The 26059-nt window shown below is 43.8% G+C and overlaps 1 protein-coding gene and 1 long non-coding RNA gene across 11 annotated transcripts in view; one reads left to right on the forward strand and one right to left on the reverse strand.

Moving 5' to 3' along the window:
- Positions 1 to 11454, reverse strand: part of LOC143168633 (uncharacterized) — a 38871-nt gene extending 27417 nt beyond the window's left edge. Inside the window, exon 1 of the long non-coding RNA XR_012996754.1 lies at positions 11297 to 11454. This is a non-coding gene — a long non-coding RNA (uncharacterized LOC143168633). The remainder of the gene's footprint in view (positions 1 to 11296) is intronic.
- CASK (calcium/calmodulin dependent serine protein kinase) overlaps positions 11051 to 26059 on the forward strand; it is a 235006-nt gene continuing 219997 nt past the window's right edge. For all 10 annotated transcript variants that reach the window (XM_076355172.1, XM_076355180.1, XM_076355195.1 and 7 more), the window contains exon 1: positions 11051 to 11145. In XM_076355172.1, coding sequence (XP_076211287.1) covers positions 11087 to 11145 — 59 coding nt within the window. In that variant the 5' untranslated portion in view covers positions 11051 to 11086. The remainder of the gene's footprint in view (positions 11146 to 26059) is intronic.

Here is a 26059-nt window from a genome sequence, read left to right on the forward strand (position 1 = left end):
CTTGGCACTGTTAAATAACGGAGTGGTACCAATGTAACATGACTTGTTACTTGCTGACATTTTATTCAACAAAAAACTGAAAACAACAGTGCCTGCTCTTGAGTGCCTGTTAGGAACTCATGTCAAAGTCACGGCAACCAGCAGATATATGGGAAAAAAGATGGGGTGGGGAGAAGGTAAAAGGGAAACATAATCTGGGGTACTAGGAGCTGTCACCATTTTGTAAAAAACAACTGTGAGAATATCTGTGATGAAAAGCAATGACTGCAAACAGCAATAATGTCACAAGAAATATCCTGTGGTCAGAGACAAAATTGACACCCCAGGCGGACATATGCAGAGGAATAAGTGACACTTTCTCCAAAGAAGGAGTACCAACACAGTCATTTTACCTGAGAAATTCTGACAGCCAACAGCTGCAGCAGGTTGAAATGAATTAGTTCAGGACACGGCACAACTGGAACTAACAGACTTGCTGCCATCTGACAGCAAGAGTATTGATACTCTGGGAGAGATTTCCAATTCCATTGAATCAGTGCCGAGTATCTCAGAGACTAATTGAACGTGTGCTCATTCATTAAGTTAGATTAAGTTAGTATCTGAACGTCCTTATTATGTTAATGTTTAATTTCAGGATGCAGAGGGAAGTTGCTGAGAACCATGTCTTTAAGAGGTTCTGGCTAGAACCAGTTGTTAAATACAAGCTACAAAGTGCAGTGCTCTTGTTAAGAGCTCATGCTCCAAGTAAGGCAGATCCCTATCAAACTCCATGGTGCCTGCTGGCTGCAGGACAACACAGACATATGGAGGAGACATCTTTTTCACTTCTGTGGAAGGTGAAAGCTAGACCAGGAAAAAATAACACATTTCTCATTACTTTTTTAAAAACTAGTAATTTAGTTTAAAGCATCCCCTCTGAAAGATCAAAGGCAAAATATCCCTATTTTTTGTAAGGGAAACCTAGGAACTTTGCTGGAGCTACTCTCTGCCTCCTCAGCATATCCAGAGTGATTATGCCCCAGAAATGCCTATATCTGTTAACTGGCTGTAGAGGAAGCCCAGATAACTTGCTCAGATGTAGACCTCTATACCATTGGTGTCTGAAGTTACATGAGATGATTCCTATTAGAAACTCACAAGATGAGAAAACAGAATTAACGATCACTTGCCAAAATCTTGGTTTACTGACCAGCTGGGCACTGGCTGTAGCTATACAGCAGAGACAATAATAGTGTGTTTCCCTATATATATTCCATTGCTGGTGTGCATGCCCTTCACATTCTTGAGTTGACATGCTTCTGGACGGGTACAACTACTGTGGGCTACATCTGCATCTTTATACTTCCAACCAAAGGCACCAAAGGAGGGACAACACAACCACCATCAGGCCTAGTACTATGAGTCACAGCTTTTCCACTCATGGTATCATTTACCCATTGTTCTGACAATTACTGTAAATAAGTACTTAGCAGTTAATTATTAGATATCAATGCTAAGAAGTTTTTTAGATAGCATCTCCTTTCTTCTGAAACAAGAAAACACTTGATCCTGTTTTGTTCTTATTTGAAAGAATCAGTTATTATGACTGAACTCGAGCCTCCTGTCTAAGAGTTGTCCTTTATCCAAAACTGTGATGACTGAGTACAGGCATACCCAAAGCTTGTGGGTATGGAGCACGTAATGGACACCATGGTATTTGTAAATCTTCCGCAAAGAGAACCCAAACGGCAAGGGAGTCTGAAGGATTTGAATGACACACAGTGGCAGCATGGTGAGGACACCAGTGTGTATTCCTGCTCTGGGCTGGCCTCAGAGATGCTTCTCTGTTCCTGTGCCTGTTACAGCACTGAGGTTTGGGTGGACTGTCAGCAATAGGGATGGCTTTAATTAGCCTAAAAACCCTGCACTCTAAGTGGGTAGTTCAGAGTCTGAGTGACAGGCAACACAGCTATCTGTTCCATAGGCTGGGGAAGACGAGATGTTAAAGTAGGTCCGCCTTTCTTCATCATCGGAGCCCTAATTTTCTTAAGTTCCTTCTAAAGAAGCCAATACATCCATCCAGAGCCCAGCTCTACAGTGACTAAAGCAGAAATTATTTAGAATTCATCAGAAAGTGTTACTTCTGGCTCTTTTCCTCACAGAAAACATAATTACTCCTAAAGCTTTGTCCTCCTTAATTTACAGTAAAAATATAATCTTCAGAATTTAGTTCTACTACATGCTTTTGTGTTACTTGTGCTAAGGACACCACCAGCATCAGACAGACCTTCTGATTAGGAGTCATCATCTGTAAAATACATACTAAGTTAGACTATTTGCAGTTCTTTAAAAAGTGTGTATATATTTCCATGATCCTTGGTTTTCCTCTGCTCCTGTGATAACATACGGATTTTACATTGGTGAAGGAGCAGAGAAATGTGTTTGATGTTGCTGTGCACCCAGAGCTGTGAGAAAACTGAGGGCAAAGTCTTGTCTCCAGATGAGCACTTGTGGCTGAAAAAAACTGAAGGTGAGGATATTGGCCTCATGTATAAAAAGCGAGCAAAGCATCACCAGGGACCACACTTCACTACAAGGTAGATAACAATTTGTTCACCTGTGTGTCAATCTCCTGTCCTAACATCAAGTTCCTCCTCCCACTTCTTCCTACCTTCTGTTACATTCTCCACTGACATTCCAATAGTAAGAGCAAATAGGGCAGCAGTCCTGAAAATAGTCTCACACATAGCACACAAATGTCTTTTCCCCAAGAAAAAAATATTTTACCTTTGTGGAAGTATTTTTTTCCTCCTAAATGAAAAGGCCCCAAGCTACTCATAAAAATCTCTGCTGAGATTCAGACCGTGTGCAGCGCACAGGTGATCATCAGGGGAGTATGGCTCGAATTTCTTCAAAATAAGGGTGCTCTTGAACCCGTAAAGGAAGAGATCAAAGAGATACTATGATGTGCTGGGTTTAGAGAGAGCTATCACAGAGCGTGGTTTTGTTTTTTCTCTCTCTACTGTCTCCAAACTTCACTTTCACGTCACCTTTTTAGCTACAGCCAGAGTGTCAGGCTCCCAGCACAATGCTGTGTGCAGTGGACGCTGATTGGGACAGGAATGCCCACAGCGGGTCCCCTTGTGTGGCTGCCAGAGTGCTGCTGCCAACATAAGCCATAGGAAAAAAGACTATTTCTCTACCAGTTTCTCCCTCTGTCAGACCTGAATAGAATTTCATGGGACACAGAAAAGCATACAACTTTGCCCTCCAGGACTTCTTCCCTGCTAAATTTCAAAGATCTGTTGCAAACAATCTATGAATTGGATTTCTGCAGGCAAAAGATTTACAAGAAGCTTTCTCAATGGTAACTTGGCCAGTCCGAATCAGGAAGTCGATACGAACCCCTTCCATTGCAGGTGGCTTTGTTCCTGAAGGACAAAAGAGCCTCGAAGTTTGGGTGGGAATAGTCATGCAGTGTCAGCATAGCACTTCAGAAAGGGAAAACATAAAGAAGAGGGGGAAGGAAGTGGGAAGTAACTAAGTGGCCAGGCAGAGCAGTGTTTGCTCTCTTCTGTGAAGCTATACCTGATCTGAAAAAAAGGTAGGCTGAGAAAACCAGGAGGAAAGGAAAAAAAGCTGGATGACAAGGAGGAAGACGGAATACTTGGCAAATAATTACTTACAGAATTAGTATTCTCTTCCGAAGTTATAAAATGTGGTAAGCTTGGCTTACCCTGAGGCTATAGGATAAGTGGTAAAGCCATAGCTGTGTCTTAGAAGTCTTCAGCTGTAAGCCTTGTCAGCTTTTGGATCGTATTACTGCACATGAATAGAAATAGTGATCTGGGAAATGCATTAAGAAAAAAAAGGTATCTCAAACCTCATAAATAGGGTTTGGAAAATAAATTTGTGGCAGAATGAGGACAAAATAAAGGACAAAGTTGGGAATGAAAAATGAAACATAGGATGAAACTAAAAGGCTGAGAATATAAGAAATGCCTTAATGGGTCCACCCAGCCCTACTTACCCAACAGGGGATAGACTGAGATCAAAAACGTGGCCTTCCTGGGTAAGGATATTCTTTGCATTCCAGGTATGCTGACTCTCGTGATTTCCCCAAAAGCGAAGAAGCTGACTGCATAATTTGTAGTGAAAGACTGTATTCACACCTTTAAAAATGAAAACGGAGCAGTGGCAGTAGGAGATAGTTTGGAACATGCATGAAAGCCTAGCCACTACCTGCAGCCAGTTCCCCTTCCACTTCCCCAGCATCTACATCTGTTGTACTAGGGATGCTCCATGGCACACCCCTGCCTATTCCTTCCAGTGTTTGTTTATAATGATGTGTCATCCCTGAAGTTGTCTAATTCCTTTTTGAACCTGCTGATACTATTGGTATCCACAGCCTCCTGTGGCAGCAAGTTCCCAAAGTTCACTATCCAGTGTGTGCGTATATTTTTTTAAAAAAGTACTTTCGCGTATCTGTCTTAAACTACCTTCCTACTTGTTTTACTGAGAGCCCTTAAGTTTTAGTATTGCAGGACTTGGTGAACAACAGTTCTGCCTTCACCTTATCTACCACCTTCATGATTTTGTAAACCTCGACTATATCCTACCTCAGGTGCCTCCTCTGCAAATTGACAAGTCCCAGCCTTTTGCCCTCCCCTGGCAAGGCAGGTGGCTCATCCTTGGTTTCTTTTTCGTTGCCCTTCTCTCTCCGTTCCTTTGCAAACTCCTTTGTGTCCTGGAGATGGGGAGGCCTGAAATGTCCCAGCCTTCCAGCTGTGGGTGCACCAGAGCTTTATATGGAGGCAAAATGACACCTTCTGCCTTGTTTTCATGCCTGTCCTGATATGCCCAATATTTTATTGGCTTTTTTTTGACCGCCACTGCACCCCTGCAGCAACGGTTTCAGGGAACTGCCAGGGTGAGTCTGAGGGCTCTTTCCAGAGCTGCAACTGCCAGTTCCAAGTTCAGCATCCTGCAGGGATGGTGTAGATGAGCATTTCCTCTAGATGCAGTATTCCTTGCCATTTATCTACACCAAAACTCCTCTGGGCACTTGCTCTGCTTTGTGGGACCCTTCTGGAATTCCTGACTATTCAGGTGGCACCTGTCTACTCAAAAGAGCCTAATACGTTTCTACAAAAGATAGTAGGAGGGTGAGAAATGCAAGAAAGAAGAAAAGATATGAAAGGAAAATATAAGGGGATTTTTGTTTTGTTTTTTATTTCAGTACTAGTGCGTAGCATTTTGATATTGTCCTTATGATGTGATTTTTAATTATTTTTCTGTATATAGGTGCATGAGTGTAGCATATGGTTGCAAATTTCTCTTTAGGATAATGATGAAAAGATAACTGGAATTTTGAGTTGGTTTTGTTACCTGGTTTTATCCCCTGTACATCTTGTAAGATCTTTTTAATTTAAAAAAGTTTCAATAAAAGCATCATGGAGAGATCTCCTCCACAACTCTTATTATTTAATCCATACTTATCGATGAGGAAAAGCTGCAACTGGGGAGAAAAGAAATAAGCATCTCCAGTAATCCAATCAAGGCTCTTCACAGGTACACAGTACACAAGGAAAGGAAAAATAACCAGAACGGCAAGGAATAGCTAAAAAAGAAACTCCATTAAGTAGGGGTTTGTGTAATTTTTAAGTTTTCCCCTCTCTTTTGATGTTGCCAGCTGTTCCTACCCGGGATTGTTTCACCTTTGGAAATTGATTTTGAAGGGTGACCGTGAGCTGCTTTGGCAGTATCTGATAGGCTCAGCTTTGGTTTCGTTGACTACCTATCTTCAGCAGTGTTACTGCAATTTATGTTTAATTATGACTACGGTCTAATTACAGATGAGGAATGTGACTTTTTCCCTTACCATTCCTTGACCAAGACCTGGCTGATTACTTGACCTGGCACCCTCTCCCAGCTGGGTGGCTGGGTCAGTATGAGCCGAGTGTCTGGCGAAGGTGATGTGGTCACCATGTCTGAAGGGCTGTGAAAAAGAATTCCTCTTTCAAGAGCGGCAGCTCTTAGCCGGTTGCCTGAGGAAATGATGTTTATGCTTTGCCGTGTTCACATATACATACAAGCCTGTATCTTTCCCAGGAACTTTTGAACCTGGGGGTCAATTTCAACAGAATTAGATGGGGGCAAGGTACGGATCCCAGAGATAAGCTCCAACTGTCCTGGCTGCAGAAGGGAGACCTGATAGCGTCTTCCGTGAGGAAGGGTGGCAGTGAAATCCACTTCTCGTTGAACAATGGAGAATTGACACCGTGGAGGAACTTAAAAAAACTCCACTAAGGAGCAAACTGCAGTTGATTTATCTTCCTAGACAGACATGATTCACCTGTTAAGACACGCATTCGTGGGAAACCTGGCCTCCTTAATTACGGTGTGGCACGACTTGTGCAGCGTGCTACACCTGAGCTCTTCAGCTGCAGACTGCCCTGCCACACAGTAGATTTCCAAGCTGATTTAATTATACACTTTTATAAGAAGTTATCCAGACTTATTCAGGGTTGGCTGATGGGTTTTTAGGGCTTTTTTGACCGACATTTTTACAAGGACTGAAAATGTCTGTGTCTGTCGTGATCAAAACATTGTCTCTTTTCATTGCAACCAAAATACATTTCTATTGCCCAAAACATGAACTATTTTCAGTTCATAGAATTTGCACTCCTAAACAATATGGCAGTTTGTCAGAAACCTGGTAGGCCTCCAATATTCTCTCTTACGAAGTACTAACAGTTCATACTCATCTTCATTGTCAGTATCATCCTCAAACTTTGTAAGAGGGAGTGAGTTAATACCCAGGTTACAGATCAAAGTACCCAGGGCCCTGTTATACCTGGAATCTGAGGCACAGAATTTGGTGCTTCCTACATCTTTTGGATTACAGAACACTGTCAAACCCTTAAAATTTCTTGTTCATCATCACGTACCTTTTACATCACACTTTTAAATGAAAACACTATAAAGGCTGTTTGGATGTAACTGATCACTATGGTTCCACAAACAACCTTTGAACAACTTACCTGCCCTGTGGCTCACCAACGGTGTGCAGACTGTATGTGCACACCCTGCAAAGACCATGGCAAACTAAACCTTGAAAACCCCATAAGATTTTAAGAAACGAGTTTTCTAGTGCCCAAGCCCACACTCAGCTATTTCTTAGGACTTTAAAATAAACTTTTGAATTGAACAACAATAGTGGTTTGCCTAAAAATACACCACCTTAACCTGGCAGTTCAGAATCTGACAGACAGGCAGCTCAAACATGTGCAGCGGTCTGGGGAAGGCTACTAGGGATTGTAAAGCATTTCCTTCCTGTGAATAGTCAGTGTCCTTTTCTCGCTATTTCCCTATGAAGACGTCCCTCTCCCAGCCCTGCAACGACTGATGCCCTGCATGGTTTTCAGACCAACCATTATCCTCGCCAGTAAATCATTCCAGGTCTCAAGTGTAAAGTTCCTTCCGCTCGTACGTCAAACATTATTGCTACATACTTTTTAATAAGACGTTAGATGTGCGTATTTCAGAATTTAACCTTAAACTTTTAAATTAAACCCAGAATCTATCAGGAGATCTGTTGGACACGTGGGTGAAAATCAAGAATGCCTGCCTGTGAAAGGGAAAGAGAATGACTATGCTCAAACTTGCGGCTGAAACTCATGATCACAAACATATCTGTATGTGCATTGCTTGGATGGTCGTACTATTGGGAATCGGGTGCTGGCAAACGTGGCAAACTAATGCTTGTATTTTCTTGAGCCCGTTCAAACTGAAACTGAGTTACAGCATAGTTCTCATTTGTTCTAGCAATTGCTGATGTAGTGGTATCCTTGCTGCTTTTGCTGGTTCAGTATGCAACTTTTTATGATACAGATCTGCACACAAATCCTAGCTCAGACAGATTCTTCTCATGCAACTGAAACGGTAGGTAGCACCCGTTTTCACTCTCCCCCTGCACTGAAAGTGGACAACCGACACGTTCGTAGGCTTTGATAGATTTGCCTCGCTTCTTGCCAGCCTAAGCAATGAATGCTACAGCTGCTCTAACAAGTGTGTTGTCTTTGCTCCAGAATGGGGAAAAGAAAAAAAGAAACAGGAAGCTCAGCCCATCAGATGAAAAAAGCAGCCGCTACCCTCCTTACTGGAAGGTAGTAGGACCCTTCAAGTAGGCTAGATGCCAGGGAACGGACCACATCTCTTAGGGAAAGTCCATTTTGTTCAGTGTCTTTCCAGAAACTACCTTCCCACAGCAACAACTCTAACCCTCCAGCCTGTGCTCTGAGACCCCATCCGTTAGCCGAAAAAGCATGTTTATGTGCTGTGTCATGTCAAAACGGAGCCAACTGCCCTCCAAAGCTCTGAAAGGGTTTGTTCTATTACCGTATTTCGGCCCAAAGCCCCCCATGTATTATGCTTGGTATTCCTTGTTTTCAGTTTAATCTGTCACACCTGGGTGATGTGGCCCGGCGTGACTCTTAGCACTTGGCATCCAGAGGAAGGCAAGACCTTCGTGACGTGACGCTGCTAGGGTGGTGAAAGCCTTTGCCTCGCCTGGGGAAGGGACCTGTTACGAGCGTTTTTCTTCCTTGTGAGTTTTTGTATCGTTTTTCCGTCTTAACTTCCAGCGATGGCTCTGCATATAGTCAGATGACAACTTCTGCTCAAAATACAAGCGAACGCTCACCCATATTCTAAAACTTACTCCTGTCAGGCCTGTGTGGTACTCAGCCTGATGGCCTCGCAAAAGGAAAAAACGGTTGCCCACATGTGTAGCTGTGTGAAATTTAGGGAACAATCTAAATATATTGGCTTTTTGTTTGCATTCCAGATAGATAGGTAGCAGATGGTGTTTAAATATTTTTCAAAGGTTTGTATGGCATAGAGCACAGCCTCACGGGGAACGTCTATCACCTTATATGCTACCATTGTGCAGGAGATAGATGTAATTATCTTCACGGCTTTTCTTGAATTTTTTTTTCCTTTTGAATTCCTCTGGAGACAGGAACAAGGTGTTCTTGGTGAAGTGTCGTCAGCTCTGCATTTTAAAGCTAACCTTTAAACCGTTTCATCAGATAATTCTGCTTTGACAGGTTTTTTCTAGGTGTGGGCAACAACTGTGTAATACACCTTTGTTAATGAGTTTTAAGAAGTTGCATGTGTGCTAAAGTACTTTGGCAAAAATAAATATTTTGTGAACTGCAACAGTTCCTGACTAATTCCTTCAAAAGAGCTTTGCTTTCTTCTACAAACCATCTAATTCAAAAGTTGGAAAAGCACACACGTGCAACTTACATCTATCTTTCGTATCTAGTTTTCTGTGTAACATGTTAAAAACCACGGAACACAATAGATCAGGTAAGTACCTAGCATTTTAAAATTCACCGAATGTCTCGGACATTGTTTTTAAGTAGCTATTAAGAGAAACGACAGCAAGCAGTTACTTGCCCAACTGGAAGAGTGTATCTAAGAGCACGCCTAAAAGGTTCTTTTAATTCACTACTTTTAGGGCTAGCAAGCTGTTTTCCTAATACCAAAGAGGGTTCAAATAGTGCTCCAGAAAATATTTATATCCTCTTGGAAAAATTAAAAAGGCACTTAACCGCCCCTGGACAAAGCTCTACGAGCCCAGTTTTGCACAGAGGTTCTTTATTACTACAGTCGAGTTGGTGAAAACGAGAAGGGACGCCCGTCGCTACAGACCACGCGTCTGTGTGCAGCTGAAGCGCCGTGCCCCCCACCTAAGCAGCGGCCTTCGCGACCCACCGAGAGGGCGGCAAGACCTGACCTCTCCTCTCCTCTCCTCTCCTCTCCTCTCGCACCCGCCTACGCGCCACACGCCCCCCCAGCTGCAGGGCCGCGCTCCCCCGCACCCCGCGGCCTCAACGCGGCGGGGCCGCCGCTCCTGGGGCCGCCGGCCCCGCGCGAGCCGTTGGCGCTCCGCGGGCCGGCGGCGGGGAGAGGGCGGCCGGGAAGATAAGGAAGGTCGGCACCTGAGCCCCGCCCGGCCCTGCTCGCGGCCGCTCCCCCCGGCCCGGCCGCGCCCTCACGCACCACAGCCGCCGGCACCGACGGCCGCCCCGCCGAGCCCCCTCCCCGCGCCATGACGTCATCCCAGCCCGCGCCTGCGCACACCGGCCCGACCGACCCCCCTCTCCCTCCCCGACCCCCCAAGCGGATGGTGGGCGTGGCCCCGCGCGCGATTCTGGCGGGGCGGGGGGGGGTGGGGAGAAAGGGAGCGGAAGCGAACGCAGCTGCCCGCGTGCGTGCGTGCCGCGCCTGCTCGGCCTGCCGGCGCGCGCGCTCCGGCGTCCGCCCCCGCGCGCGCGCGCGCGCGCCGTGACGGTTTTGCGTGACGGCGGCTGGGCGCGCGCGCCCGCCCTCCAGTAAAGCAAGCGCCTATCGCGGCCGCTGCCGCCGTTGCTGCTGCTGCTTCTCCTCCTCGCGTCTGGGAGCGTAATCAACGGCCGCGCCTGCAACTCCCCGCCCCTCCCCCTCCCACTATTATCCTCCCTCCCGGCGCGCGCCCCCCCCCCCCCGCCGCCCGCCCGGCCGGGAGCGCGCGGCCGCCCGCTCGCTCGGCGAGGGAGCGAGACGGCGCTGCCGCCTGCCGCCGGCCCCTCTCCCCGCCGCGCCGATCCCCTCCATGGACCTCGCGCCGCCCCGCTAGCCGGAGCTGCCCGCCCGCCCGCTGCCGCTGGGGAGTAGCCGGCTGAGAGGGGGAGGGAGGGGGCGGGAGGGGGGTGGGGGGCGGAGGAAGGTGGGGTCGCGGAGTGTGTGACACGCGCGGGGAGCGGCGGCTGCGGCCCGCGGGAGGAGGAGCGGGGAGTCCCGGCGCGGCCGCGGGAGCCCCCGGGCGGGTGGCGGCGGCGCCTCCGGAAGGTGGCGGCGGCGGCGGCGGGATCTGCCGTAGCGGTTGGGATTTACCGCGGTGGTGGCGGTTGGCGCTGACCGGCAGGGGAGCGCGCCGCGCGGCGGGGACCGTGCCCGCGGCCCCCCCTCCCCCCTCCCTCGCCCCCCCTCCCTCCCTCCCTCCCGCCCCCTCTCCCCGGGGCCGCCGCCTCTCGGGCTGATCCCCCCCGCCCGGACCATGGCCGACGACGACGTGCTGTTCGAGGACGTGTACGAGCTCTGCGAGGTGATCGGCAAGTGAGTCCCGCCGGGAGCGGGAGGCGGGCAGGGCAGGGCAGGGCCGGCGTGTGCGCCACCGGGCAGAGCGGGGGAGGGGGCGGCGGTGCCCCCGTGCCCGGCCCCTCCCGCTGGGCGCGGGGGGGAGAGGGATGCTCTGCTCGGCACCCACCTGAGTCGCCGCCGCCAGCGGGTCCGTGCGAGCGGTGCGGGATCCGGGGCCCCCCCCCGGGCTGGTGGCGGTGAGACGGCGAGTGCCTCCGCCGCGCTGCCCACCGTCGTTATTACACGGGAGGCGGAAGGGGGAGAAGTGACCCGATGTTTCCTCAGCCACCATGATTAACCACCTAACCATCACTCAGGCTGGCTGCAGCAAGCGGCAGCCACTTCCCACCCCTTTTCTTCTCCTCCCCCCTATATCCCATTCCCGGCACACCCATCAAGGATTGCCTATTGGGGAAGGGAAAGGGAAGATATCTCTCTGTAGATCCACCTATTCGCTGGGTGTCTGCATATTTGTGCGCCAGGTGTTGGTTTTTCCTCCTCTTTGCTGCATAATAACCAGCTTGTTAGTGGCAGTAATAGTGACGCTCGGGTAGCGCTCGGTTTTCGTCCAGATCTTTCGCTCCACTCTCATTCGTGTGGAAATAGAGATGTATAAGGCAGTAGGAGTGCTTGGCCTTTTGAGCCTTATTATGCAACTGCTATTAAACCCATGTTCGAGGCTTGTATCGAACCTAGGAGTTGAGGTAGTTGCTAGCATTCCCCAGCCGCCTGTTTCGGGTAACTACTGTTGTAGGGTGGATGAAAATGACAGTTCGAGTCTCAGTCTGTCTAATCGCACCAAGAAAATGCATAGAATCCCCCAAATCAGATGGTGATAAAGAGTTAAAGCTGAACTCCGTGTCCCGTCCCGTCCCCCCATATTTTTGTGACTGCCCGGTTTCGAAATCCATTTTTTATTTATTCGTCATCTTTCAGGTATTTACTGTAGTTGTGTCTGTGTTGCAAAATGGACATGAAAGATGTAGCAATATTGTGACTTCTGTGTTTTTCTGATTTGAAGCTGAGATTGCTATGTGGAAGCCTTAGTAGTGACATTGTTCAGTGTGTTTGCAGTTTTTTCTTCCTGACAATGAATTTTATAAGAATAATTATTCACTGTGTTTTGATTATAAACGAGGAATTTTTTCTGCATGTATTCTCTTGTCCGGTCTCCACTAGTATGCTTTTCAATTTATATCAAGTGCTGTCTACTTTCAAAGCTAGGGCTAAAAATATTCTAGAATTAATCTTTCCTCAGGATTATACTAAAATGCTAGTCTTGGACTTAGCAGGCAACTTTGTTGTCAGCAGAAGTTTCACCACTCAGTTCTGTCATTTCACAAGGTATTACTACCTTTCCCTTAACACAAACAACTTTTAAAAATATTAAGTTTAAAGGGCCTTGTTTGCTGTAATAAATGGTAAGTGATTGCGTTACCTTAATGCTGGTTGTTAGTGAGGAGCTTCTGTAGCTGAGAAACAAAACTCTGTTACTAAACATGTTTTGAAGACAATTTTTGGCACTCCTCTCACAAGTGGTTTTATGCTAACCACTGCAGTTCACACACTATTTTATTCATACCTGATTACCGTTAGAAAGAAGGTGCAGTGATTACGCATGACCGCACACCCTTTTAGAGAATGGATGATTCACAGGGGTCCAGGTGTTTGCACATCTTGAATGACTTTGTTTTGTGATCGGAGAATTTTGAAGAGAGAGCTCAAAAACTGTGGGTTAGGTATTAGCTACAGAAGTTCCACATGAGTTTTAGGTAGTATAGGTAGTGTTGTGATGTAACTAGATCTAACAGATAAATATTGAATCACAGTAGCGTGATGATGCCAAGAGCACTGTAGCAAAACCAGGGTGGATCACTGAAAATAGTAGCAGTGATGGTGTGAAGGATTGATACCTCATTGTGATTGCTCAGGCTTTTCCGCACAGATGTCATGTCAGTCCCCTAAAAAAACATTTAAAATAAATACACAATTTCACATACAGTTGTATAAGTAGTATTCCTGTTTCTTTGCAATACTACACAGGTGACTTCCAGGGAACCAGGGATGCAGTATCTTTATTTAACTTACAGATTTTGGGTACCACCTTGCTTGTCTTTAAGCAACTTGAGGAAAGCTGCTGTAAATCTGCTTTGAATTGCTACATATGCATCTTGCTAAACATCTTTCAGTGAAACATCCACTAAACGTCTGCATGTTCCCGTGATTTATTATTGATTGATACAGTAATTTAGTTCTTGCAAATAGCACATCTGGCCCTGATTTGCATTTCAGACACATGAAATATTAAAACATGTAATTTATCTGTCCTAAATAGGTAGTTACCACTGTCATTTAGGGTAGTAAAAGGTATTTTCACAAAGGGTGCGGGAAAGAGATCTTTGCCTGTAAAATGTCTGAATATTTAGGCTAAGAGAGGTCCCAAAGTTCCCGTACAATTTACTAGAGAAATAAGGAGATAGTTTCTTAGCTGACAGTATGCGGTCCAATTCATTGAGGTGTATTCTGATCTTTAGGATAAACTTTAAACACTTTTAAATACAATAAACTGATAATACTTACATTGTGTAAATGCAGTGATAATTGCTTTTGGTGTGCTGGAGTGTGGAACAATTACAGTGCAACAGTATATAAATGAATTGATTGGAATGACAGCGATAAACTGTTGATTATGTGGCATTTAATGTGCTTAAGTTCTGCAAGTATGCATTTTTCATTTTGAATGGGTGTGGGAGAAAAGAAAGGCCAGGAGGGATAGAGAGAAATTCTAGTTCATGTTTCCTTTAGAAAAAAAAAGATGGGGAATCTTCATTTGCATATATTTTCAGTATACCTTTCCATCGCTGAAAGCTATATAGAGATAAAAATTGGAATAATAATCCCAATTTCTTGTTGAACTTTTTAAAATGACACTAACATTGGTCATGTAGTTTTACTTTACCAGATGTGTTACGTTCTAGGTTACTGTCTTGTCTTCAGACTTGGCTGACACAAACACACTTCAAGCAAGAAGTAAATTGGGGATTTCTATATTAGCCTTCAAAAATGTGTTAGCGTATCTCAGGATAGCTGGCAGTGATGAAAACCCCAGGTGTGCCATTTTTTTCCAAATTTGCTTCCAGGTAACTTTGAAGAGATTCTCCCTGTTCATTGCATTTGATTGACAGTTCACAAATAATAGTGCTAAGAGTACTTCTTTATTTTTTATTAAAGTTTTCATTCAGAATGCATTGAGTAATTTATAGAAAGTGGTAGGTGTAGAGTTGAAACATCTTGGGGATTTATCTGAGGTGAAAACTGTTCTGAGTTTGTCATAGGAGCTCCACATACACATAGCAGTAGTTTTCTTTATGTCAAAGAGAGAATGCCTGTCTTTAGTTGGCATTGAATCTAGAAGGCTGAAGCTTGGCTTTTATGATAGGTAGAATCCTTGCTCTGCAAGGACTTGCTTTTACATTACTTGGTTTTGACCTTCTGTACCTCTTAAGACTCATGTCGGTTTATGTTAGCATTAGAGGAGTACCATAAAGATTGTCTGATCTTTCTAACAGTAGGATTGCAGGTTGCTTAAAAATTTCTCCAAATTTTTAAGTTGTAAATACTGTGCGATAAAGTTGATAAAAGTTTATTTGTCTTAAAAAGGGTATTGGTCACAATTGAAATCATTAGCGTTCATATTAATAGTCACTTAAACTGTAAATTTTTGTAATTTTGTCTTCCACTTGTGGACCATAGATACGTACAACCATTGTGCATAGTAGTGGTGCAGTCATTGGTATTTTTAATACCAAAGTATAGTGTGATGATTGGTGCTAACACTACTGCAGCTTTCAGGATGTTCTCTGCAATATGACTGGGTTCGGTCTAGTCCTTTTCTGCACTGCACACTGAGGATTTTAGTTTGTTCTCATCCCTCCTTCCCCTGTGATGGGATGATTCTCTCTGCTTGGGCTCTTCCATCTAACAAAGAGGAGTTAAAGTGCCTAGAGCCTGCAGGTGTTCCTCTCTTCTGCAGCCTACCAGCACTGCTGGAACACCGCAGGAGACGCGAGGGGAGGATGCAAGGTCTTGGGGCGGGAAGTGGGAGAGGGGATTTTTTTGCATTAAAGTATAGAGGCTTGCATCCCGTTGAAGTCAGACAAGAGGATGTTGGTTGCAGTTCCATCCTAAGCTATTACCTTGAGATGGAGATGCTTTGGATTTATGCCCCAGTCTGGGAGTGATTAGGAAAGGGAGGAGAGAGCTCATGGATTCCTTGTCCAAGAAATATTTTAATAATTTTAAGTATTGTGATAACAAAGCTATCTAGAAGTATTTTGATGGTTTCAGTGATACTGCTTTTTATTATCGCCTCCATTTTCTCTGCACAGGAGTGAGAATATTGTTGACTCTCAAATGTATTTTTTTTCTCTAGTACACCGTTGAAATTTTGTATCTCCTGTAAAACCGATGCAAATAACTGATGGGTGTAATTTTGACAAACCAAATGAAAATGTGAAACAACTGTATTATGTACTCACTGTTTGGAAAGGGGGGGGACGGAAGGGAACTTCTCTGGGATATGGAAAGTGATTTGTCTAGTTTAGCTTTTGAGTTTCTTAGTACTGTTTGTTTTATTAGTACACTAGTATTTCATTCTCAGCTGTTTCCTATTTTACAGTGTTTAAGATGAACAGATTATAATGAATATTTGATTTAAGCATGAGGTCATAATGTGCATTGCTTCAGGAAAATAACAGTAGATTATTTGAAGTGTATAGTTGCTAGAATATCTCCTTAGCTAAGTTATTCTGCTATGGATTTTAACTGTAGTAGTGACCTGTTTCTACTTAAGAGGTTCTGTCTACTTAAGAGGTTCACTGTAGCTGAACACAGAGTAGAATTAATATACCTAGTTACAGAGTACAACATTTTAATCAGAACTCTCCTTTCCATTTGTGTGGCTTTTTGTAGTGTTGTTTTGATAAGCAGCTGCATTCTTGCAAACAGCCTTATGATGTGAACAAGACGGCTGTAATGATTAGGAAGTAGAGGCTTGCTTAAGAGCGGAGTTTGAAGGAACTTGATCTAGGAAAATGCAAACTGAGAAAGATTGCGCGAGGGCTCTGCAAATATGTTTTTGTACTTAAACACCCAAGAGAAGGAAGCCCTTGAAGGTAAGAGCAGATGAGCAAATGTGTGCAGACTAGTCCTGAGTAATTTGAAGCTGAAAATTAGAGGATTTTAGACCAATTTACTACTGAGATTCTGGAGCAGCTGTTGGTAAGAAGTTGTAGGACAAAAAAGCTGCCCTGTCTTGAAGATTTGCTAAGTTAAGAGTTTGATCTTTTTATTAAAATAGTATGAAACTTTATTGCCTTCAAGAATGGGGGCTAGGCTTTAGGACCCAAGTGATCCCTGATAATCATTTCAATTCAAACGCAATTCTTGAGATAAAATGCTTCAGGATAAAGAAATATTAGGGAAAGAAAAGACCCGTATTTTATGCCAACAGCCACTCACCTACTTAGCCCTCTGATACACTGGCCTTTTTATAATCTCTTACACAGATGTCACGACAACGCAAGGTAATCGAGCAGTATTAACCCTAATATGATGTTTCCAAAGATCACTTTTCAGAAACCTGTAGTCATATTACATGTGCCATCTAAAGAATGGGGGGACTTCAGAATTGAAAGTGGTTGTTGTTAAAAGTAGGTATTTTATGCCAAATTATGGAGTTAATAATAAAAAAACCCAAAACCCTCTTACAAATTCTTCTTTTTCCAGGAGTGAGTACTTTTTTTAAATATATAGTGTGAAAATGTGTATACAGGATATATTACATGCATGGCTAGAATTATCATCCCTAGTTGTTTAAAAAGTTAGACTGATCCCTTTGGATAGTGTACTAATGACCAGGTGACCCGCCTAGTGGACGAGGGAAAGTCTGTGGATGTGGTCTACCTGGACTTCAGTAAGGCCTTTGACACCGTCTCCCACAGCATTCTCCTAGAGAAGCTGGCGGCTCACGGCTTAGACAGGTGTACTCTGCGCTGGGTAAAAAACTGGCTGGATGGCTGGGCCCAGAGAGTTGTGGTGAATGGAGTCAAATCCAGTTGGCGGCCGGTCACGAGCGGTGTTCCCCAGGGCTCAGTACTGGGGCCGGTCTTCTTCAAGATCTTTATCGATGATCTGGATGAGGGGATTGAGTGCACCCTCAGTAAGTTTGCAGACGACACCAAGTTGGGCGGGAGTGTTGATCTGCTCGAGGGTAGGAAGGCTCTGCAGAGGGACCTGGACAGGCTGGATCGATGGGCCGAGGCCAACTGTATGAGGTTCAACAAGGCCAAGTGCCGGGTCCTGCACTTCAGCCACAACAACCCCATGCAGCGCTACAGGCTTGGGGAAGAGTGGCTGGAAAGCTGCCCAGCAGAGAAGGACCTGGGGGTGCTGGTCGACAGCCGGCTGAACATGAGCCGGCAGTGTGCCCAGGCGGCCAAGAAGGCCAATGGCGTCCTGGCCTGTATCAGAAATCGTGTGGCCAGCAGGAGGAGGGAAGTGATCGTGCCCCTGTACTTGGCCCTGGTGAGGCTGCACCTCGAATACTGTGTTCAGTTTTGGGCCCCTCACTACAAGAAGGACGTCGAGGTGCTGGAGCGTGTCCAGAGAAGGGCAACGAGGCTGGTGAGGGGTCTGGAGAACAAGTCTTATGAGGAGCGGCTGAGGGAACTGGGACTGTTCAGCCTGGAGAAAAGGAGGCTGAGGGGAGACCTCATCGCTCTCTACAACTACCTGAAAGGAGGTTGTAGCGAGGTGGGTGTTGGTCTCTTCTCCCAAGTAACTAGCGATAGGACAAGAGGAAATGGCCTCAGGTTGCGCCAGGGGAGGTTTAGATTGGATGTAAGGAAAAATTTCTTTACTGAAAGAGTGGTGAAACATTGGAACAGGCTGCCCAGGGAAGTGGTGGAGTCCCCATCCCTGGAGGTATTTAAAAGACGAGTAGATGAGGCACTTAGGGACATGGTTTAGTGGGCGTAGTGGTGTTGGGCTGACGGTTGGACTCGATGATCTTAGAGGTCTTTTCCAACCTCAATGATTCTATGATTCTATGATTCTAATCAGCTAATATGCCCACCAAAAGAACCCCAAGAAACCCTTTTCTTTTTCTTTGCATATATCGGATAGGCATGCAAGAGGATACCTAGGTGAAGCATCCAAAGCATGGGAAGAGAGAGCCTTCACTTCAACGTAGTCGTAAACTGAACTGTATTTTAGAGAGTCGGGTTATTAACTTCTTTTAATAAACTTCTGCAGTATTCAGAATGAGTTACAGTGTTTCGTGGGAGATGTCTGTTGGTAAAAAGGAATGCCTCCCTTGTTGGAAACAGAAGTGCACAGCAAGCTTTGGCGTTTCGGTTACAGTAGCATTACTAGTGTTTAAGCCCCATGCTTACCAGTATCTTTGTTTTTTTCTGAAATGAAAACAGCTAAATAAGGTTTGGAATAATTTTTGGAGCTTGACCATAAAAGACCTTTGCCTTATAATAAGGGTTTAATTTTTCACTTCAGTTTGTATGAGAAGCAAAGGCGTCTTTTCAGAGAAACGACTAGAAAACTGTTACAGGATAAATTTAGGACTAAAAGGACCAAGGACTTCCTAATGTATTCTCAAATGACAGAAGTGACCCTCCCTTGGTTAACAAGTGCCTTGCTCTTTTACTTTCATAGCTTTTTGCTGGAATAGGGTAAGAAGGGGTAACCAGAAAGTTAATACATACCTTCTGTCTTTTATTGCAATATTCAAGGTACAGTGGGGCTGTACTTTCCTTCCAGGCTTAGGATTTGTCAGAATTTCTGTATTGTCAATATTTTGTTAATTTCTACATTGACTTAGCTTTTTCAGAAACCAATAGTTAAAACATCCCTTCACCATGTGAAGGCACTTATCATTGATGCATAGTTCTTACACACTTAGAAAGTTCTCTGTGTGCCCCTTAAGTTCTGTATATTTTCCTTCCACCAGAGGTTTCTAAATAGCATTTGGTTAAATAGATTTTTCATTTTGCTCCTTCACCTGTTTCTTTGGCCACGCAATGGCATGTGTAACTGCTTGCAGGTACTCCGATCTCATTTTTGACTAACATCCCCATTTTCTTTTCTGGATAGTGTGGATATAAGCAGTTATTCCTAGCATTTAATATTGAGTAAATTTCCTAGGAAATGTGAATTAAGAAAGCTGTAAAGAACTTGCCTCTGAACAAAATTTTTAGAAGTAAAAGCTGGGGTGTAAGTCGTATATGGGCATTTAAACTGGTATAAAATGTGTTCTGCTTCAGTTCAGTTGTTTAGGAAGTGCTTTCAGCTAAGTTGAAAAACTAGTTTTATCTCATCAAAGTGTCAGTTCTGTTGTAGTTGAGATTGAGAAACCCTTACAATTTTAAAGTGTGCCTTTTCTAGGGAACACATGATTCTTAAGTAACTCATGACTTCATTTAAACTCACTGTTACCAGGGTTTGGAAGGTAGTTCACACTTGGAAATTTTTGATCCAAAGAGCTCTAGGGGTAAGGAAAAAAGTCTTAGATGTAGTGAGGCTGAGGCTTCTCAGGTACAGTGGCCTTTAAGATATTCAGGACTTTATGAAATCTGTCTCTAGATGTCTTCTTATATGGGTACATAAAGTATCCATTTTTCTTTTGTGCCTTCAGGATTCATTATGGACTTTCCCAGTATTAGAGCTGTTGTCTTAAAAAAAAAAAAAAAAGTGTTTACAAATGTGGTCCCCGGTTCATGGTTTTTTGTCAGCCTGAAATTTCTTGTCAACTCTTCTACCTTTTTGGTGGAGTACAGTATTGCTCTTTCCAGAGGGAAAAAACCCGAACAACAACAAAACACAACAAAAAACCACAAACCAAAAGAAAAAAGTTCTTAGTATTTCTCCTGAAGGGGAGTTTAACTTGTCCTGACAAGATCTTCAGACATGTTTCTCGATCTTCTTTGTTCTCCCAATTTTGTTTTGAGGAGAGGGTCTATGAGCAAAACCTTTGGCTGCATTCCTGATGTTCTAGCTTAGAGAAGCCAGCCAAAAGGGTCTCCTATTACTTTACTTCCACCCTGCTCCAGGGAAATCCTGCAGCTCCTGCTGCAAATGGAGTTGTCAGCTGCCCACTTTTCTTCTTTTTTTTGGCTCCAGATGTTATTCCCGATATTGAGCAGAGGGGAACAGTTCTGAACAGTGGGAAAGCACTAATTTACACTGGATTAGAGGGATCTATACACCTGTAAATGGAAGGGACAGTGGAGAAGCAAGCGAGCTAATCTTATCTCCCTTCTCCAAACCACCCCCATACCCCCCTCTTACTGGTTAGGAAAAGATGATGTGGAAGGTGGGGGTGAGGGTAGCCTGGGAAGACTACATAAAATTTAGGGAATTATATATTTCAGTAATAGGATCTTTCCTGCATCAGTAGTGATCTGACCTAGTAACTTTTCCTGGAACAGAGCAGATCTTTGTGGAGCTCTTTAGGTTTGCCAGGGTTGGACTCGAATCCAGCAGGATCAGATAGGTTGGGTTCACATGGGTTTAGAGAAAACATCTGTCTGGTCAGCACTGGTCTAGCTGTACAGAGCAGCTAACCAGGGTGGGAATTGATGCTGGTGAAATCCTGCATCTCCATAATCGTGCAGCCTCTTTAAGTATATCATAATTCCTGAAGGAGAGCTGTATCAAGTTGTAGCTAGTCTGTAAACATGGTGGTAGTAGCCTTTCTCCTCTTTTTGCCCCTGTGTGAGGCACTGTGGAGTATGAGTGCAATTTTGTCATGTCAGCTGAATTAAGTTTGCTGCTGCTGGAAGAGGGGGGTCTTGCTCTCTTTATGTACTTCCATGCCCTGCGTGATCCACCCTTCCTCTGTGCCAGCTTTAGCATTCATCTGATCTATATAAGCCAGGTGCACTACAAAAATACTCACTTGTTGGATGGGTTATTCTTCCACTGTTTTCACTGGCTTGACTAGACCTACAATGCAGTCAGGGCTAGCTCAAGTTAGAAGACTTAGGGATGGAGAGAGATAAGGTGAGCAGGACCCCTCCCCTCTCCCCACCTTTGACAACAATGAACTATAAAGTTAGGCCATGTCTTAAAATGCTTTGTTGTTGTTTTTTAAAGCATGTTTGGCTTTTTTGCATAATAAGCAGGAAGATAGCCTCCAAACTCTTTCTTGCAATAATCCGGAAAATGGTAAGGAAAGGGGAGGAAAAAAGGGAAAGAGATTTTTTTTTTTTAAGAACAAAAAGAAGTTGCAAATTAACAAACAATTATTAACACACATAAAAAAAAATCACACTTAGTTGCTTTTATGTTCTTAATTTCCTTCTTCCTTCCTTCTATACACATAGACATTCCCCGTAATTAAAACCAAGCACTAACTTTATGTCAGGACCTCACCTCATTCAGGATTTAAAATAGATACACAATAGAGTCAAATTAAAGTTAGGAAGGCAACTGTAAAACTGGGATTTTTATTTTTTGAATATTTGAATTAACTCTTTGAAGCGTATTAGCTTACAACATAGTTAGATGCTCTTCAAGTGTGCATGTATTTTGTTGGGGCCTTCAGGACTTAAATATTAGCAGTTGGATGTACTCTGAACCGCAAGCATGCTTAATGTTTGTGAGTGCTTCTAATTTTTATAGAAACCAAATCTAAGTCTGTTACTTCTGGTTCTGATGTGATTATGTACAAAAGTACTGATAGCATATTTAGGAAAAGTCAAGAAATTAAAACCCAAAATTTTCCTGAGCTACCTTTTTTCAGATTTTGTTTTGCTCTAAACCTAAATTCAAAATGTATTGCATTGATCAAGAACTTGTTTCAATTAAAATATTTGCTTTTTTTTTTTGAAAAGTTCTGTGCTAATATATCTAGATCAAGTTTAGATTGAGAAGTACCAACTTCTGCTTACAGAAAACAGTTTTCCTTTCTACAGCCCCCAAACTAGAGGTAATCTCTTCCTTAGTGTGTTCCTGGAAGCGTCTTAATTCCAGAACTTCAGCACTACAGAGATGAAAGCAACAAAAGGGGCTTTCAAAACTGAAGGTCAGGCAGAACTGTTTTGCTCAGTTACAGCTATTAGATTAAGTTTGTTTGGTTTTTTTTTTTTACTTTTTCCTCTGTGGAAAAAATGGTTACCTGTTGGCTAGGTTTCTTGGATGTTCAACCCTTACGGTTCAATTATCTTTAAAAGCATAAAGTAAACAGGGTGCTTAAAATATCAGGAGCTCTTTCTCTAATCTTAGATCTCAAGTGTGTCAATTTTTTTTATCAGCTGCAGGCACTTCCAGTTGGAAAGTATTCAATAGCTGCCACTGAGACAGGATACTTTCTCAACTCTTGCAGATGTATCTTCTTTCTTAGATTCTTAGTTTCTTAGTTTGAAGTTTTCGGTCTGTTTGCTCTGCTGGTTAGAGATGTTTTCAAATAGATTGCTGGCTGTAGAGTTGGTTTTCTTGTGTTGTGTGTATGAAATACTTAGAATTCTCTCAGAACAGGGATGGGAATCAGATTTCTACTTTTTTGCTTAGTGAGTATGATCATCACAGATGCTTCTTTTCCCTTCTTAGTGATCTGGTGAATATTAAATGATGCCATAAAACATCAGCTGGGAGTGTTGAGAATACCTTTGTTTCCCGTATCTTCTAGCCTGGTGAGTGCTTTTTCATGCGCTGTGTCTTAGGGAAGGACTTGAATATGTGCCTCCCAATTTCTGAGTGAATGTTCCAAGCACTGATGAGTGAGTAGCAGCTGCTGCTGCACTGGGCATGGACCAGCAGGTTAGGTCTGAGAATGCCTCCCAGTTAGCAGCTAGGCAAAATACATGGCAGAACTGTTGGTCTGGGTATTCTCCTTAGTTGTGAGATACTGAGCTATTCATTGCTGTTGGACAATGCTTTTCAATATGCTAGGATCCTTTCCTTTTAAAATAAAACAGCAAACTCAAAGGTGTGGAATTTTAGAGTATTCTCAGCGATGCAGTTTAGCAGAAAGGTGAGATCACTTTGTGAAACTTTTGTGATTCTTTCCCTGAATATTTGTCATTTTTCAGAATAGGGCTTAGTTTCCTATATTGCTAATGTATTTTTAAAAAATGTAATGTGTTGCAGAAAACTAGGAGTTGAAAATTCTCTTCCTGAAACTGAACCTATACCCCACTTTTCAGTATTTGTTACAGTTGCAAAGCCAAGGAAAAGCATGAGAATAATACCTTCCTGAAATGCAGTTTCAGATACGTGGCTGGTACATTCAGAATCAGTGGTGACTTCTGAGAATATTGATACGTGGTAGATTTAAACATGCATATTTTGTTGAAAGCAGTTTTAAAATGCTGTTTCTGATATGTGCTAAAAATTACTCTGTGAAGTCATTGCATTTAAAAATAGAGCCTTACTGTGGTTTATACCTGTTCTTGCTAATGGGTTTCCAATTTTTTTGTCACTCTTTAAAAAAGGAAAAAAAGAAAAAAACAACTTGAAATGTTTACTGTTTGAACAAAGCTGTAAGAATTATTCAGAACTTTCCTTTTCATTTAACTTTTTCTCTTACTCTCAATTGATAGCTTGAGACTTTGCTGCCATCTCTAGTTTCTTGATGAAATTTATCTTGAGCTGCTATTTGGTCCTACATTCTCATCTGTACTCTTAAAAAGACAAATTTTGGCCGGATTTCATGACTGACTGCTGTTAGAAGAGTTTGTTTTGTAAAGCCTGTATCAGTGAAGAAGATAGCTGTGTCCCGTGTTTATTTCCTGTAGAAAACATTAGGGAGTTTCTCTAAAGAGAAATATCTCATATTCTTTCTTGCCTCGTCTTCAGATACAGCTGTAGTTAATAAGCAAACTTTTGGCACTTTTTCCTCTCAATTTGACTGTTAAAAATTTGCAAGTCACACTCCTGTCACTGTTCTTACTATGATACAATACCTTAAGTTTCTAATCTTAGCTTATTTTCTGTAATTTTAAGAGATATTTCAGAAAGATTATAGTTTGGTTTTAGAGATTAATATACTGTCTTATACCACTTTTGTGCATATTTATATCTTTTGTAAAAAGTAGTTTTGTTCATCTTCCTCCTTCCTACACCTTTGAGTGCTTTCAGAATATCTTGCAGAAAAGATTATACTGGGTCTGACTCTGCCTTCTCTGTCGGTTGGTTAATGAATATAGAACAGTTTTATTTTTTGCTAGTCTCTTAAGTACCAACATTTTACTTCCAATTTGAGTTACAATATATCTTAATGTTTTTTAAGTTTTTCTCTGCCAGTTCTCATTCTTTCAGCATTTCTTTTAGAATATAAAGCTCCTCAGTAGCTCTGCCAAAGCTTCTTTCTGGCTTTTTTTCCCCACTTTGCCTTCCATTTCTTTTTCATATCAATACTTTTATATGTTGTTTCACACTGTATGTGCTGGCATACACTGAGATCTCGTTTAGTTTTCTTCAGACTCACTGGCCTCCCAGCAGATTGTAGGATGTTTGTCAATCAGAATTTTGCTCCCATGGAAATTGGCTTGCTGCAGAATTGAACCACAATTTCAGTTTCTGAAATCAAAACTAACAAAACGTTTCTCTAGTCCTCATAGTTACAAGAATGAGAACCTTTGAAAAAGTGTTGTTATTATAGTTTTATCTTTGAATCTACTGCAGGCCGTAGCATTGTGACTTGGGTTGTTTTCCTTAGGGGGAGTGGTACCCAGTAACCTGTTCTGTTACTGTCTCCTGAAAGTCCTGATGACAGTTCAGGTATTTATAGAATCATAGAATCATAGAATCATTGAGGTTGGAAAAGACCTCTAAGATCATCGAGTCCAACCGTCAGCCCAACACCACCACGCCCACTAAACCATGTCCCTAAGTGCCTCATCTACTCGTCTTTTAAATACCTCCAGGGATGGGGACTCCACCACTTCCCTGGGCAGCCTGTTCCAATGTTTCACCACTCTTTCAGTAAAGAAATTTTTCCTCACGTCCAATCTAAACCTCCCCTGGCGCAACTTGAGGCCATTTCCTCTCGTCCTATCGCTTGTTACTTGGGAGAAGAGACCAACACCCACCTCGCTACAACCTCCTTTCAGGTAGTTGTAGAGAGCGATGAGGTCTCCCCTCAGCCTCCTTTTCTCCAGGCTGAACAGTCCCAGTTCCCTCAGCCGCTCCTCATAAGACTTGTTCTCCAGACCCCTCACCAGCCTCGTTGCCCTTCTCTGGATACGCTCCAGCACCTCGACGTCCTTCTTGTAGTGAGGGGCCCAAAACTGAACACAGTATTCGAGGTGCAGCCTCACCAGGGCCAAGTACAGGGGCACGATCACTTCCCTCCTCCTGCTGGCCACACTATTTCTGATACAGGCCAGGATGCCATTGGCCTTCTTGGCCGCCTGGGCACACTGCCGGCTCATGTTCAGCCGGCTGTCGACCAGCACCCCCAGGTCCTTCTCTGCTGGGCAGCTTTCCAGCCACTCTTCCCCAAGCCTGTAGCGCTGCATGGGGTTGTTGTGGCTGAAGTGCAGGACCCGGCACTTGGCCTTGTTGAACCTCATACAGTTGGCCTCGGCCCATCGATCCAGCCTGTCCAGGTCCCTCTGCAGAGCCTTCCTACCCTCGAGCAGATCAACACTCCCGCCCAACTTGGTGTCGTCTGCAAACTTACTGAGGGTGCACTCAATCCCCTCATCCAGATCATCGATAAAGATATTGAACAAGACCAGCCCCGAAACTGAGCCCTGGGGAACACCGCTCGTGACCGGCTGCCAACTGGATGTAACTCCATTCACCACAACTCTCTGGGCCCAGCCGTCCAGCCAGTTTTTGACCCAGCGCAGAGTACGCCTGTCTAAGCCGT

The sequence above is a fragment of the Aptenodytes patagonicus genome, chromosome 1, assembly GCF_965638725.1.
Source record: "Aptenodytes patagonicus chromosome 1, bAptPat1.pri.cur, whole genome shotgun sequence".
Lineage (NCBI taxonomy): Eukaryota > Metazoa > Chordata > Aves > Sphenisciformes > Spheniscidae > Aptenodytes > Aptenodytes patagonicus.